Here is a 15,677-nt window from a genome sequence, read left to right as displayed (position 1 = left end):
CTGAGAATTTCAGAGTACAAGAAGAAGGATTCCCATGAGGTCCCCAGTATCAGGAGCCTTACCAAATATTTTTATAAACCACAAGAACAGATGATGTTCACAAAAATAGTAGTAAAAGAATACAACATAATACATTCGATCAGGTATATGATTGTCATCCTCTGCTCGATAGATGCACCACTACCAAAAATTGAAAAATTGCATGCTGACACCAACAAGACACATACAACCATAAAATTCACCATGGAAAGAGAACAGAATAACAAAATTAACTTTCTGGATATAACAATCTAAACCAAAACAATAAGCATATGTTTGAAATTTGCCGTAAACCCAAAGCAACTGACATTATCATCCCCAAATCCTCGACCTACCCACACTCACAAAAGCAGAATCACTACTTTGGCACATGCTCCAAAGACTCAATACAGACCCACTCAACCAAAAAAAAAAAAAAAATCAACAAGACTGGATGTAATAATGCATATAGCCCAAAACAATGGGTACAACAGTAACATAGTCACAAAGCTAAACAACAACATTTAAAGTAAAATAAAACCAGAATGCACAAGAATTTACAACATCATAACAGAACCAAATACGATCGCAATCTCTCATTACCATAACTACACGAAATAATCAGGAAAACATAAGAGAAAACACAAGTTGGTACACAATGACACACAAACACAATCTCACACAAAATCACCAACATTTTCAAAAGACAGGGAATAAACATAGTATACACAACAGACAATTATATCCAAAAATACACTCCAAAACTGCCAAAAGACAGAGATATATACCATAAAGCAAGTATATGTTGATCACAGATAACACCTGTTATGGCAAATACATAGGACCAACTGGTAGAACATTTGATGTCAGATACAAAGAACAGATGAGAGCCTGGAAGTATTGGAGAAACCACTCCACATTTGCAGAATGCCTAAGAGAACACAATCACAAACCAACCACTAGAGAAGAAGACATGAAAATAATTAGAATCAACAATAAAGAATATACCTTGAAACCCAGCAAGAACATTACCACCTACTTAAAAACTAAGGTAGAAAAGGAAACTGTGTTGAATGAGCAATTACACATGCCAAACAACTCATTATTTACTCTACTAAATAAAATAATAGAGTAACACTACAACAGGAGATTATTATCATAATAATAATAATAATATTAATACCTCTCTGCCCCATTTCCATTCACTTGTCCATGAACCTCTCCACAAAATTATTTAAACCAAAACTAAAAAAATCCATGCATGTACACACACTCTCTCCCTCGCTCTCTCTCTCCCTCTCTCTCTCTCTCTCTCTCTCTGCCTCTAACACACACACACACACACACACACACACACACACACAGGCGCGCGCGCGCGCTCTCTCTCTCGAATATAAACATAAAAGAAATGAATAGACATTAGATTTCAGCATATACTTCACTAAGTTGGTAACATGTTCGTGTATGTAAACAAACGAAACAGAATGAGCTACAAATTAAAATCAAAGTAGTTATATCTAAATTAGTGTTATGTTTATACTAGGGACATACGGCTGATAATGCATCAAAATAACAAATGCGAACAAAAAGAAAAGTGGAACGAAAAATGTCAAAACACAAAAAGCATGCTTATGTTTCGCAAATAGAGTGGTACTGCGGCCACCATGGTGACAAGATGCCAACTAAAAACAGGAAGAACCGTAAGTAATCACTTATTCACGTAAAAAGCGGGAAGTGAACTGTTTTGTAATCTACGATTAATACATATCAAAACAAAAGTGTATCATAACTGTATCATTATAGAGCCCACTGATCATGCCTTAAAGTCAAAAAAGGCGAAGAAATATGGTTTGACATGTATGTATGTATATATTTTCGCTAACAAATATGCATTGTTGTTTTGAAATGTTATTTCATTTCTCAGCAGTTTAGCAAACAAAATTGTTCAAGAACATACATGTCAGACTATAGACTATAGACTATAGTTCAACCATTAGAACCTGCATGTGCTTAATACAATTGAACCAGACTACACAAACACTCCAGAATGAGATTTTCACTCTGCAGCGGAGTGTGCGCTGATATGAAACTTCCTGGCGGATTAAAACTGTGTGCCCGACCGAGACTCGAACTCGGGACCTTTGCCTTCCGCGGGCAAGTGCTCTACCAACTGAGCTACCGAAGCACGACTCACGCCTGGTACTCACAGTTTTACTTCTGCCAGTACCTCGTCTCCTACCTTCCAAACTTTACAGAAGCTCTTCTGCGAACCTTGCAGAACTAGCACTCCTGAAAGAAAGGATATTGCGGAGACATGGCTTAGCCACAGCCTGGGGGATGTTTCCAGAATGAGATTTTCACTCTGCAGCGGAGTGTGCACTGATATGAAACTTCCTGGCAGATTAAAACTGTGTGCCCGACCGAGACTCGAACTCGGGACCTTTGCCTTTTGCGGGCAAGTGCTCTACCAACTGAGCTACCGAAGCACGACTCACGCCTGGTACCGACTCATGTTCTGCCGATAAAAGTCCTTTGTAGTTCTTTATCTGACTGTTGAGTGGCGGCGAGTTTGGCGTAATCGATCATGCTAGTAATGCTTCTGACCTGAGACAAATACTCGGGCACCACATTGTCAATACTGGAGGTATGCCGGATGTTCGTGTGCTGAATTGTGATGGACATTAGCTGATTGTATTGCCTCAGTGAACAGTTCAAACTGTCCTGGCAAAAGGCATAAGTTAGCAGATGTGGTCGCTGTAGATAAAATAGTCCCTCGCTTCCAGGTGAGGCCTGAAGTATTTGATGGAATTGTAAACGGCCAGAAGTTTTCAGCCACTCCACAGCTTTTGTGAGGATGATAGTTTGTGTGGGAAAAATGCGAGTAGTTATCATGTGTCACTATATCCTTGTTGAAGAGCTACACTGATAGCCTTCTGACGAACGTCAGCTATTAGTGCCAGGGGTACAGCTGGCTCAGGATGTACCAGTAGTGTGGCATCTGCGATAGTCTTTTTGGTATTTTCAAACGCTACACATATGCGAGTTCTGTGGGCTGGTGATCGCTGTAGTTAACGGCTCTTATAATGGCACAGTGTGGCAGGAGACGGTGATAGAAATTATATGTCCATCAGTACTTTGTAATGGGGGAGGAATACCACTCCGATGATAGGTTCAGCAACGTCTGCAATAGTAAAATCCTCAGTGAAGGCTCGCTGTAAACCCAGATCTATTTTCAAGTTCAGAGTGCTGTACATTCTTATGACCGAGTCGTTTGTAGTTTTGAGACAGAATAATTTGGGTGGTCGCTTCCTATGCAACAAGTGCGTGGATAAATCGACAAATAGGATCCAGTGTCTGTTAAATACTTCCATCAGGACTGCCAATCACTAACAAACAGGCGCACAGACATTGATCGACAATAGGAGGCGGCGCCTGCTTCCGACAGCCACTGCCATTTGGTTGTGTATCTGTGCACTTGCTCCCCGAATTTCTGGTGATACTAACAGATACTAACAGATGCTCAGGCTAACTTTTGGAAGAGGTCGCTAATGATCTGCTGCGCAAGCGTCGGCAGTATCGATACTAGCTTCTGTCGCTGCTCGGGTCGCGTCGAGACAACCATTCGCAGATCAGTTTCGTCAATAGATCTACCTTGGCCGCCAGAAAGTCGTAATTTGCATGCCGGTAGCGCAGTTGCCTGCAACCTAGTGTCGTCGTGTAAACTAGGCTTTAACACTACATGATTGCGCGATGCCGCCACAATCAGCCATCAAGTTTGCTTTGGCCATTAACAATTTTTATCATTATTAGTTTCTCAATTCCGGTACTACACCCAGACTTTGTGTATCACTGATGATGGCGTAAATACTCCATTATCGTTTCTGGAAATGCTGTTCTAGCCGCCGGATTGCCGCTTCTAAAGTCAGTTTTCGCTCTCGTGTAAATGCACGACCACTTTTAAAACGTGCTTGTTTCTGCTGATCTGGACAGGGTTACTTTTTGTGCAGTGAAGCAGAAGTATAAATATCAGACTGAGTACAATATTGTCTGTCTCTAATATTTCACTGTAGAGAAACAGCCGTTGAGCTGACTAAATCAGAAACTGGTACAGCTGTCTTCCAGACGCGATTTGTGTAGAACAACTGAATATCGGAAAACCCAAAGAAGTATATAATTGTTTATATAAATTTCTATCTGATTGATCTAGAAAACAGTTGTAGGCTCAAAACAGTTTTCAAAATTCGGTTTTCATCTTCCGGAAGCTGTGCTGCCTGTAAACGTACTGCTTGTATCATACACCGCGTTGGGCTAGTCTAGTAACGTAATTTACATACTCTGTGTCCATGATTACGTTGATTAAATAGCAGCATCTAAACTATAAAGAGCAACGTAGCACTTTATTTGATCTATAAAATTCTTTTTATTTTATAACAGACTCTGTTACAATGTTCGTGTCCCAACGACACAGCAACATGAAGAACCCAACGCAATAGAGACACCGGTCACAAATTTGATTTTCGCATTTGACACGTAAATGCCAGTGATGAATATTTCATTTATGCGGAAACCACGGCGAAAACCAAAAACAATTTATAACCTCACTTGATAAAGTCATTGCTTATTTATCATGCCACCACGGACCTTTATTGAATTTTCTGTGTGTTACATAACATCAAATAGTGTTCCCTTCTTGTGCCAAGTGCGATGAACGAAGTATTAACTGCTCCACGGAGCAGCTGCGGTGATTGGTCCAGCGATTCGTAGCGCACACTTTGGTGATAGACCATAACAAAAATAACGTGACAGGCTATGATATAACCGGGGTGCAATGGACTGGATAGCATTATTTTAATAATGGCAACGTGTAGCTTTTGGAGAATTAAGAACATATCGAAAGCACTTCGTAGTTCTCCGTACTTGTTTCAAGAAGGCAAGTTTAATGTTCGATCAAACAGCTCATATAGTTCATCGAGTGGAGCAAAGCCCGGGATGAGTGTGACAAGATTAGGATTAATTAGCGTGGGGCTTGGGGCATTAGTTGGTACGGGATATTCGTTCCATAAAATGTACGAGGCGCGTGTACCAATTTTAAACAAGGGAACTGGTGCAGAATCTTTCGTGCTGAAGTCACTTCCCGATGTAGCGACTTCACGTTCGGTAAGAAGATAAACACCATATTCTTTCGATTAATTGTTAATTTTATTTAGACAAAATCTCTTGTACTAGAAATCTGATGTCCATATTGTTATTTACCTGCAGGTTGTAAGTCCGACGGACAACACAGGATTAAAACTGAAACTGTTTCAGTACCCGACTTGCCCATTTTGTTGCAAGGTTCGTGCCTTTCTTGATTACCATGGGTTTTCTTATGATGTCGTTGAAGTAGACCCAGTTTTGCGGCAGGAAATAAAGTGGTCTCATTATAAAAAGGTTCCAATACTCCTAGCCCAAGTTGAAGATGGATACCAGGTATGTTTCTTACACACTGAAGAAATGTGATATCATCAAAATCATAACAGGCAATATTGTTTTGTCACTGATGTTGACGTAAGATACCGTATTTTGAAAGTTGACAGCAGTTAAAGGAATCAGTGGTACCATTTTGAATATCACATAATACAGAATTTGAAAAGTTAACTAATGTTTTTAATACAGGGTCGGACATTCTGCAATTAAAGTATTTCCTTTGGATGTATATTAGGAGGAGGCGCTCTTAATATCCGGGAATACCGCCAATTTCTGTGGCAAAGTGCAATCGGGCCTATAAAGTCGTCCCAAAATACCCACAGCTTTACTAATTTTTGTTTTCAATTTAATAAATCCAAGCATGTTTGCTAATTTGTATCATCTTCTGAGCGACATGAGCAATTTTCTGTGTTTGTTGACCATTGGTGTAGAAGACAGTCCAAAAGACTCGGAGTACTGGGTACGCTTCTCATCTGCATGCAGAAGTTGTGCTTTAAATTGTTGACCATTTCCACCTACTTTGCAGTTGTATTCTTATAACTTCAAAAGTATTATCAGCCTAATGAAACAAATGTTAGTAAAAGTATTATTGGGAGAAAAATCAGCAGAATCCGTCAAACATTGAAATGTGGGGGAAGATGTTGCATTGGTGTAGTCTGGTTGTAAATTGAAGAGGAAGTGGACTCCGCACTGTCTCTACCTCACTATATCACAAGGAGCAGAAAGGCTGTTTCACAAAGTTATACTGACACTCACGTGGCACATCTTTTGAATCAGTGGTGACAGTGCGCAGACAGGGCTAGGGAGTGTCTGTTTTCCACTCATTTCATTAACACTATTATGAAATATAGAAATCGGTAATTAATATAATTAATGGAACAAACACATGCAGACGGAATCTATGTAAATCGCAGCACAGAGTATTTCACTGGTAGACTAGAAATTTATGCTCCATCATCCTGTATGGCAGTTGTAGACTTCTTCTGGGAAATGTTGTTTATTCAGCCAGACGTGATGTTCACTCTTCAGCTAACACATAGAATATACCTGCACCTTTCTAAACCACCAGTTTTAACTAATTTTTGTAGTGAGATTGCCAAGGGCATTGGAACAGCTGACATAGTAATGTTAACAACTAACTGGCCCTACACTGGTAGTACAAAATTACAGTTTTAGAAAAGTATTACCGAGAACAAGTATTCTGCCATGCAGTGTAATTTATATAGTTGAGTACGGATGGTGAGGGAACAGGCTTGTTCTTTCGAGTCTGACAAGAGAGACTATTGATTTTAAATTTTGCTGTACTGATAGCAGGGGAGGGTAGTGCTTGATACGTCCCATTGAAACATCAAGACATTTAAGTAACAGGAAATCACTTTCTGCATTGCGTGGTGGAAATCAAATCATTTAAAATAATGAGATTACTTCACATTCATCATTCATCAGATAATAATTTTTCAGCATTTATAATGAAACTTTAAGTGGTATTGAAATTTTACTGCTCAAGAAACCAACACTATTCTGCTCCGCCGAATCTGCTTTGTAGTAATTTCAATAGACAATTTGCACAACCTGTCATGTGGCAGAACCTAATGAACATTTTGAGAGTTATCATATATTTAGATATTTCTGCCATAGATCTATTAGTGTGTGGTGATGCAAGGATGTGAAATGAAGCTAAAGGTGTAATATCTGTTCATGGACTAATATAAAATTTGAAAAGGAACCTTATTATGAATTGTAGGACACTTTTTTTGTGTTTGGTTTTTCAAGTACAAATGATGCAGCAAAAGATATCAATGTGCACCAAGTGGTATGTCGAGCGAGGACTTTGTCAAGAGGCAGGCTACCACTTTCAAACATTTATTAAAACTAAACATTAACTACACCCTTCTAAATTTTAATGTTCAAGTGGACAAATTAAAAAAAATGAAATTAAAATTATTAACATGCATTTAAACTACAGTAAATCCTACTGAAGTTTCCAAACTTGTAAGAACCTTGGGTAACACAAACCTTATTTTTTAAATTCATGGAACAATCATTTACACAAATTCAGCAAGTGTAACTGATATCTGGGTCAGTACTCCAAGAGGTATTAATCAATTAAAATGTAAGAAACTATTGACACACCTTAGAAGTTACCAGTGTTAAATTCTTGGCATTACAGCTTGAGAGTAAATTTAACTGGGGGGGGGGGGGGGGGGCAATGATAGAGCAGCTGAAGTGCCTAAACAAATCTGTTTCCTATGCGAATGTTGTCAGACACAGGTGATATAAAAATAAAAGAAGCTTATGTGCTTACTTTCATTCCATAATGTCATACAAGATTATTTTCCGGGGTAACATATGAAACCAAGCTAAAGTTTTCCGAGCCTAAAATCATGCAATACGAATTATTTCTGGTGTGAACTAAATAAGAATAACTGTCACAAAGATATAGTCACTTACCTTGGTTCAGAAAGGTGTGCACTGTTCAGCAGCACACATTTCCAATAACATGCCAGCGTACATAAAAAGTTTAACTAATAATAAAATTCAATTTGAAAAGAGTGTAAAGAACTTATTGGTGGCCAACTCCTTTTAATCCATTGATGAATTTTTTAGGGTCCCCCTAAATGGATCGGGTGTGCACTACACATCAGATGCTGCTACTCAGGTTGCCGATTGTGTGTGGCGTGAACTCAAGGGTTTTTAGATTGTGACTCTCCATCCAACCCAGATAATGATAGCTGTAGGAAACCTAGAAATATCAGTGTAAGATTGAAAGAAATTCCCCCCCACAAGTGCGAGTATTAAAATCCTTATAGGTAACCTGCCAAAGCATTCACAATGAAGTGCCAGAGTTTGAAGCACTCATGAAAAGCAGTAAAGCTCACGTAGTACTAAGAACAGAAAGCTGGATGAAACCTGAAATTGATAGCAGTGAGATTTTGAAGGAAAATTTAATTGTATATCAAAGGGTTAGGCAGGTGGGAAATGGAGGTGGTATATTTGTCACAGTGGACAAGAAACTAAAATCCACTGAGATAGAAATTGAAACTGCATGTGAGATTGTTTGGACAAGACTCGGTATCAGGGTGAGCATAAAGTGATGACAGTTCCTTCTATTGCCCACCAGACTCATCCCTTGATGTAGTTGAAAACTTCAGAGAAAACCTCATTTCTCTTGTACATAAGTTCCACAATCATACTGTAATCATTGGTGGAGACTTTAGTCATCCAAAAACTAATTGGGAAAAGAACAGTTATGTGAGCGGTAGGCATGATAAGCTATCATGTGAAACATTAATAAATGCTTTCTCTGAAAATGCCTAGAACAGATACTTAGGAGCCCCACTCATGATGAAAATATATTGGATCTTATCGTTACCTGTTACCACTTTGAGGATGTCCACTTTGAAACTGGTATCAGTGATCGTGACATGGTTGTGGTAACAATGATTATCAAAGTACAAAGGACAGCTAAAACAAGCAAAAATATATATATTTTCAGTAAACTAGATAGAACAAAAAATCAGTAGGCCTAGTGTCATATCTCAATGAGGAACTTTCAGCACAGGTCAGGAGCATGTAAAGGAACTAGGGCTCAAGTTTAAAAATATAATTGACCATGCACTGAAAAGATACCTACCCAGTAGAACAGTTCATAATATGAGGGAACACCCATGGTGTACAGTCACTATAAAGAAACTTCTAAAGAAACAGGGATTACTGTACAATAGGTGTAAAACATGCTGTAGGGCTATAAATAGAGAGATGCTGAATGAATTACGTTTAGAGAGCAGTGCATGATGCCTTAAGTGACTGCCATTGCAGAGTATTGTCAAATGATCTTTCACATCACCCAAATAAATTCTGGTTGCATGTAAAGGCTTTTAATGGTGCCAAAGTTAGTCTCTTAGCAAATGAGACAGGAACTGATATTCAGGGTAGCAAAGCAAAAGCTGAAATGCTTGACTCTGTTTCCAAATGTCCCTGTACAAATAAAAACCCAGGAGAAATGCCCCAATTTAATCCTAATACCACCAAAAAGATTAGTGAGATAAGTATTAGTGTCAGTGGTGTTGAGAAACATCTGAAATTGATGAAATTAAACAAATCTCTAGGGGCCTCATGGAATTCCTGCCAGATACTGAATTTGCAGCTGAGTAAGCTCCTCTTCTAACTGTAATCTGTCGTAGATCTCTCAAACAAAAAACTGGGCAAAAAAAAGGGGGGGGGGGGGCACAGCTCACACCTGTCTACAAGAAGGGTAGTAGAAATGATCCACAAAACTGTCGTCCAATATCCTTGACATCAATTTGTCATAGAATCTTAGAATGTTTCCTCAGCTCAAATATAATGAGGTATCTTGAACAAAATGACCACCTCAATGCCAACCAGCATGGATTCTGAAAACATTGATCATGTGAAACCCAATTTGCACTTATCTTACATGACATACTGAAAGATTGCATCAAGGCAGTCAGGTAGATAGAGTATTTCTTGACTTCCGTAAAGCATTTGTCTCAGTATTACACGTATGCTTATTATCAAAAGTACAAACTTATGGGTATCAAGTGCAATTTGTGACTGGATTGAGGACTTCTTGGTAGGAAGGATGCAGCACCTTATTTTGTGAGATGTAGAAGTAACTTTTGGTGTGCCCCAGGGAAATATGTTGGGACCCTTGCTGTTCATGCAGACAACATTAATATTAACCTCAGACTTTTTGCAAATGACGTAGTTATCCATAATAAAGTACTATCTGAAAGAAGCTGCATAAATAGACAGTCACACCATAGTAACATTTCAAAGTGGTGCGAAGATTGACTCCGTGCCGTGTACCACCCCCCCCCTTCCTGAGGGCTCACAAATCGATTAATCGATTGAAGGTACGTGCTTGGCTACCATAGGGCCACAGCATTTGCAGCATTACTTCCTTTCCCTGCTGCAGGCTTATAGCTTATACTTCCACTATACCTTTCTCCTTTTGCCTCTACATCAGATGGTTTTCTTGTTGTTGGCGATTCTACTTGTGCTTGGTTTATGATTGGGCCTCGAGTTCCCACTTCTGACATATTCTACAACTTTTCATCAAATAAACATATGGTCCCCATTATTGGATTTGACCTGCTACCAATTTTCAGAATTCTCCAGAAGTGCGGGTCACGCAGGGAAGGTTTCCCAATGACGTGTGTACACCACCTTTGTGCCTTTCCATTGTGCACTCTTCCCTTAAGGTAATACAACCAAAACTGAGCACGGTAGCCATCCTACTGGGGGAGGGATTCATCAAGTACCTGCCAGGTGGTAGGCCCCTAACTACGCAGGGATCGCACGGTTAGTGCCCGAGCTGAAAACTCCCCAGGATGCAAGGGTGTATGTGCTCATCATGACTGGGGTATGGGGACTCCAAGCAATGGATTACTGGCCAGGTAGCCTCTGTTGTGGCTGGGTGGTGCCCGTGGGGAGAGTCCCCGTTTGTAGTGGGTGGCACCATGGTTGATGGGCTGCAATTGAAGCAGATGAAGTTATCTTCCTCTGGTGACCATGTGGCCCCAGCTGTCTCTAATAGAGGACAGTACTCCTTCCATACAGAGAGAGATACGATCCTAAAATTTTGCCTTCCCTGGCTATATCTTGGGAGGAACATAGGGCTAAGCAGCAAGCATAGCAATACTCCCCACAATACTTTATTTGTACAAGGACTGATGGTGAATACTTACTGTCCACAAAACCCTTGTTGTTTGTGGAGAACTTAGAAGGCAAGTTTGGGGAAGTGGCATCTATCTCTAAAACAGAAAGTGTAACAAGCTGGGTAACTGTCACTCCCCAAAAATCTAAATTTAGTTCAGGGCATCATTTTCCAGAGATGTGGTGTTACAGTCTGATGATGAGCTATGCACCAACTTGGAGCGATGGAGTGTAAACTTTGTCTGTTGTGTACATAAGAAGCCAAAGGACAGTAGCCTTGCTATTAGTGCCTTCATCTGGGTCTTTGAGAGCAATTCATTAATTCATTGCCTGAAAAGGTCAAGGAGATGGTATACTGATGCAATGTGAAACCATATGTCCCCCCTTCCCCTCGCAGTGCTTAAAGTGCTTGAAATTTGGGCTCATGTGTTAATGTTGCAATGCTAGCCCCATCTATAAAGACTGTCGATGAGCCCTGCATGTGAATGCTCCCTGTGCACCTCCCCTGTCCTTGTCAACTGACAAAAGCACCACTCTCCCTTTTCACCAGATTGGACTGTTCTCTAGAGAGAAAAGAAAATACAAGACTGTGGACAAACTCAGCCGCCAAGAAGAAGAAGAAATAAGAGTGGTTGCACACAGAATGCCAAGTAACGTCATTTGCTACAGCTACAATGGCATTGCCCCTTTGGTGATGGTACTCCCGCCGTTACACTCCTACAGTGGGTCCTCTGGGCCGCTTAACCATGCCTACCTCCATGACGATTGTGGGCTCCACCTCTTGCTGCTTCCCCCACACCTACTTTGGGATCAATGAGAGTTCCCATCCACCAGGGGCGTTGGTCCCCACGTTGGAAACAAATCACCTTCTTCTGGCTTCTCTCACCAGCAAGGGATCCCTCTGGACACTTTCTTCTAAGGTTTCCTCCAGTCTACAACCAGATACCAGCTAGTGGCTGAAGGAGCCACAGGCTGCTGGTCGCATGGCTTCGTGATCACCCTTTTTACCTGAAACTGATTCTGAGAAGCCCTCACAATCATCAAGGAGAGGAAAGACAAGGAAAAAGTCCTCCAAGGAGGACATTCTGATGGCTCCCACATCACCATCTCCTGCCTGTTCCACTCCTGTGGCCTTGGCAGAGATTCTGGCACCCCTGAAGCCCCATTTTGCACCACACAATGGAACCCAGAACCCATGTATATTGATGCCATAACCGCTCAACCAGTGGCTGCGGGTGACCCTAAGGCATAACCTGCCCCCTTGATCCCTTCATGACCTCACTGTGAATCAAAAAAATTATTCTCCAGTAATGGTTTCTTCCACCAACTGGCTGAAATACGACATCTTTTTAGAACATCATCTGCCTCCTGTATTGCCCTTCAGGAGACTTTGTTTCCAGCAATGTAAACCCCAGCCCTTCATGGAATTTGGGGATATTATAAGAATCATGCTGCCTATGACAGGGTGTTGAGCAGAGTTTGCCCATATGATCTAGACCCTCTACATAGTGAACTCTTCCATCTTAATGCACTTTGGAGGCGGTTGATTTTCAGGTAAGGGGATTTCAGGATATTACCACGTGCAATATTTACCTCCCTTGTGACAGTGAAGTGTCTCGGAACACACTGTTTGCATTTATGGCGTGGAACCATGGTCACTGGCCACAGTAAAGACCTCGAAAATGTACTGGCACTACTGGTACCCCCACACACTTCGCCTTTAGGCTGTAGGCCTTTCTACTCACGGTCCTTGTCTTCACTCATCCATCCAGTGGAGGGGCCACGATGACATGTGAGGTAGTGAACACTTCCCAGTCTTCCTTTCCCTCCCTCACTGTCATTTCCCTAGACACCAGAGCAGATGTGCTCTAAACAGCACTGACTAGAATGCTTTTACTTCTACTGTTGACTTTGCCACATGGAGATATCGATGAGGCAGTCCAGGAAACAATAGCAGCCGTTCTTTTGTCAAATGATTTAGTGATCCCTTGTTCCTTGGGCCCGCCCCGATGGACGGTGGTACCTTGGTGGTCTTTGGAAATTACAGAGGCCATTCGAGATCATAGGTGGGCTCAGCACCGTAAGTGGCATCCATCTATGGAACACCTCATTGCCTTTAAGTGGCCCCGTGCCCGGGTCTGCCACCTAATAAAAAGACAGAAGTGAGAATGATGGGAGTAGAGTGTTTGTGCATGTGGTCCTTGAATTTTGCTCAAGTGTGTGGGAACCGAACCAAATAGGACTAACAGGGGATATTGAACATATACAGAGAAGGGCAGCATGAATAGTCCACAGGTTTGTTTGCTCTGTGAGAGAATGTCACAGAGATACTGAAAGAACTGAACTGGAAGACTCTTGTAGATAGACGTAAACTATCCCGAGAAAGTCTATTAACAATGTTTAAAGCAATAATCTTAAAATAATTGCTCTAGGAATATGCTGCAAACCCGTACATATCATTCACATAGGGATCATGAGGATAAGATTAGAATAATTACTGCATGCATGAAGGTATTCAAACAGTCATTTTTCTGGGCACCGTAAGCGAGTGGAATGGGAAGAGACTGTAATAATTGGTACAATGGGACTTACCCTCTACCATGCACCTAACAGTGGTTTGCAGAGTATAGATGTAGATGTAGAACCAATTGATGCATTTGTGCTGTTATTAATATCACATAATAATAATAATAATAATAATAATAATAATAATAATAATAATAATAAATGTCGTGTGACTAGGGCCTCCCGTCGGGTAGACAGTTCGCCAGGTGCAAGTCTTTCGATTTGACGCCACTTCGGCGACTTGTGCGTCAGTGGGGATGAAATGATGATGATTAGGACAACACAACACCCAATCCCTGAGCAGAGAAAATCTCTGACCCAGCTGGGAATCAAACCCGGGCTCTTAGGATTGAAATTTTGTCATGCTGACCACTCAGCTATCAGGGGTGGACAATATCACTTAATGTGCACATTGAGTACAGTCTCACTTCTGCAAAAATTGTATGCAGTAATGCGATCATTGTAAATAAATGCTGTATAATGTTCTTTATATTTTTTAATTTTATGATGTGTGGCTACAATAGCCAAATAACACACCTAAGTGTATTGAAAATTTTTCTTTGAGCAATTCCATATTCACAAGGGCAGTTTCATTTGGGATCCATGGTAGGTACATTACTATATCTGTTGTTAATCTGTAAATATTTATTTTGTATTTTTGTTTTCTGGCATGTTCTACATCCCAGATGATATCCTCACTGTGGATCAATTGGAATGAAAAGCAGTAATCCTCCAGTAATGTTTCAATAATGTAACTAGTGAGAGCCTATCTTAAATACACCTAATAAATGTCTGTGGCCATTATGTAGACAAAGTGATATAAGATTAAGACCTTCAACACTTTTCCCACACAATATGCTGTATCTGATCAACGAGATGTGGCCTATGGTGTAAAATCCAGGAAGACTATGGTGAGATGAGAGCAATATTACATAGCACAGGATAACAACACGGACTTATACCATCAATTCCTTGACACCGCCACAACCATCATAGGCAAGTTTTGCAGGAGTAATCTTTGTTCCCTTCTAACACGCCAGTAACTGAAGCCACCAAAATGCCAGATGTCTTTAGACACAGTGGCAGTATTGGAGACTAGAGCGTACTGTTTAATGTATCAAATCAATCCTTTGCTGGCCACAAATATGACCACATATTACTCACTTAAGCTAGCCCAATAATCTTCAGCAGTCTTTGTCATAAACAACAATTGCAGGACGTCTCATCATACACATTCTCCCATAAATCCAGGTAAGCCATGGCGCATCACCAAAACCAAACCAGTGCCTTTCACCAGACAATCACTTTTATCATGCTAGTGCTGCTTATGAAAGCTGGAACCACAAACTTAGAACATGTGGGGTATTGTGTGTTTCTTTTAGAAATAATCTACAGGCTGTAAGTTCTTTCTATCCTAAGAGACAAATTCTTCAGGTAGCAATGTGTATCACTCTTTCTTCTTCCGTTATGATTGCAGTGTGATTAGTTTTGTAGTGAACTGTGTGTCTCTAGACAGATATTGCCTCTCCAAATCGAGCAGTAATTTCTTGAATGTTCAGGCCACTCTTATTGTTCTGTAGCAGTCTTATGTCAGTTTAAGTGAAGTCAAGCACTCTTCCAATGTTTTTATCCCAGTCGGCTGGTGGTCTTCCTTGCAAATGGTTACTCTACCTTGGGCTTCATGTGAGGTCAGCTGTCGTCCACCTTTCTTCAATTTATCTTTCAATGTGGTCTGCCCATTTCCATCTCAGTACATTAATTAATTATTCATTGCATTATGGTTTTTAGAAATGAATGAAAACAGTTGTCTTTTGTGATGCTTTTTTTTTTTTTTTTTTTGTTGTTGCCATTATCGGTTTCAAGTGTCTAGCAACTCATCATAAGTTTGTAGCATTCTGTGGCTCATTGTGTAGCTGTGGCAAGATAGAAAAAATCAAAACAAGTGGTGA

At 40.5% G+C, this 15,677-nt stretch overlaps 1 protein-coding gene and 2 non-coding genes across 4 annotated transcripts in view; 1 reads left to right on the top strand and 2 right to left on the bottom strand.

The window, feature by feature from the left end:
* Positions 1 to 2,129: 2,129 nt before the first annotated feature.
* On the bottom strand, positions 2,130 to 2,204 carry Trnap-cgg (transfer RNA proline (anticodon CGG)). Its single transcript has one exon. It is a non-coding gene; the product is annotated as a tRNA-Pro (tRNA).
* Positions 2,205 to 2,430: 226 nt separating this feature from the next.
* Trnal-caa (transfer RNA leucine (anticodon CAA)) lies at positions 2,431 to 2,505 on the bottom strand. The gene has a single exon. It is a non-coding gene; the product is annotated as a tRNA-Leu (tRNA).
* Positions 2,506 to 4,469: 1,964 nt separating this feature from the next.
* The window catches only part of LOC126483714 (prostaglandin E synthase 2), a 47,110-nt gene continuing 35,902 nt past the window's right edge, over positions 4,470 to 15,677 (top strand). Inside the window, exons 1-2 of one of the 2 annotated variants that reach the window (XM_050106822.1) lie at positions 4,470 to 5,175; positions 5,278 to 5,487. In XM_050106822.1, the coding sequence (XP_049962779.1) occupies positions 4,873 to 5,175; positions 5,278 to 5,487 (513 nt within the window). In that variant the 5' untranslated portion in view covers positions 4,470 to 4,872. The remainder of the gene's footprint in view (positions 5,176 to 5,277; positions 5,488 to 15,677) is intronic. The other variant, XM_050106812.1, reaches the window with a different exon arrangement.

The sequence above is a fragment of the Schistocerca serialis genome, chromosome 1 (genome assembly GCF_023864345.2).
Source record: "Schistocerca serialis cubense isolate TAMUIC-IGC-003099 chromosome 1, iqSchSeri2.2, whole genome shotgun sequence".
Lineage (NCBI taxonomy): Eukaryota > Metazoa > Arthropoda > Insecta > Orthoptera > Acrididae > Schistocerca > Schistocerca serialis.
The sequence above is the reverse complement of the archived record's forward strand: the minus strand, read 5'-3'. Positions and strand labels throughout refer to the sequence as shown.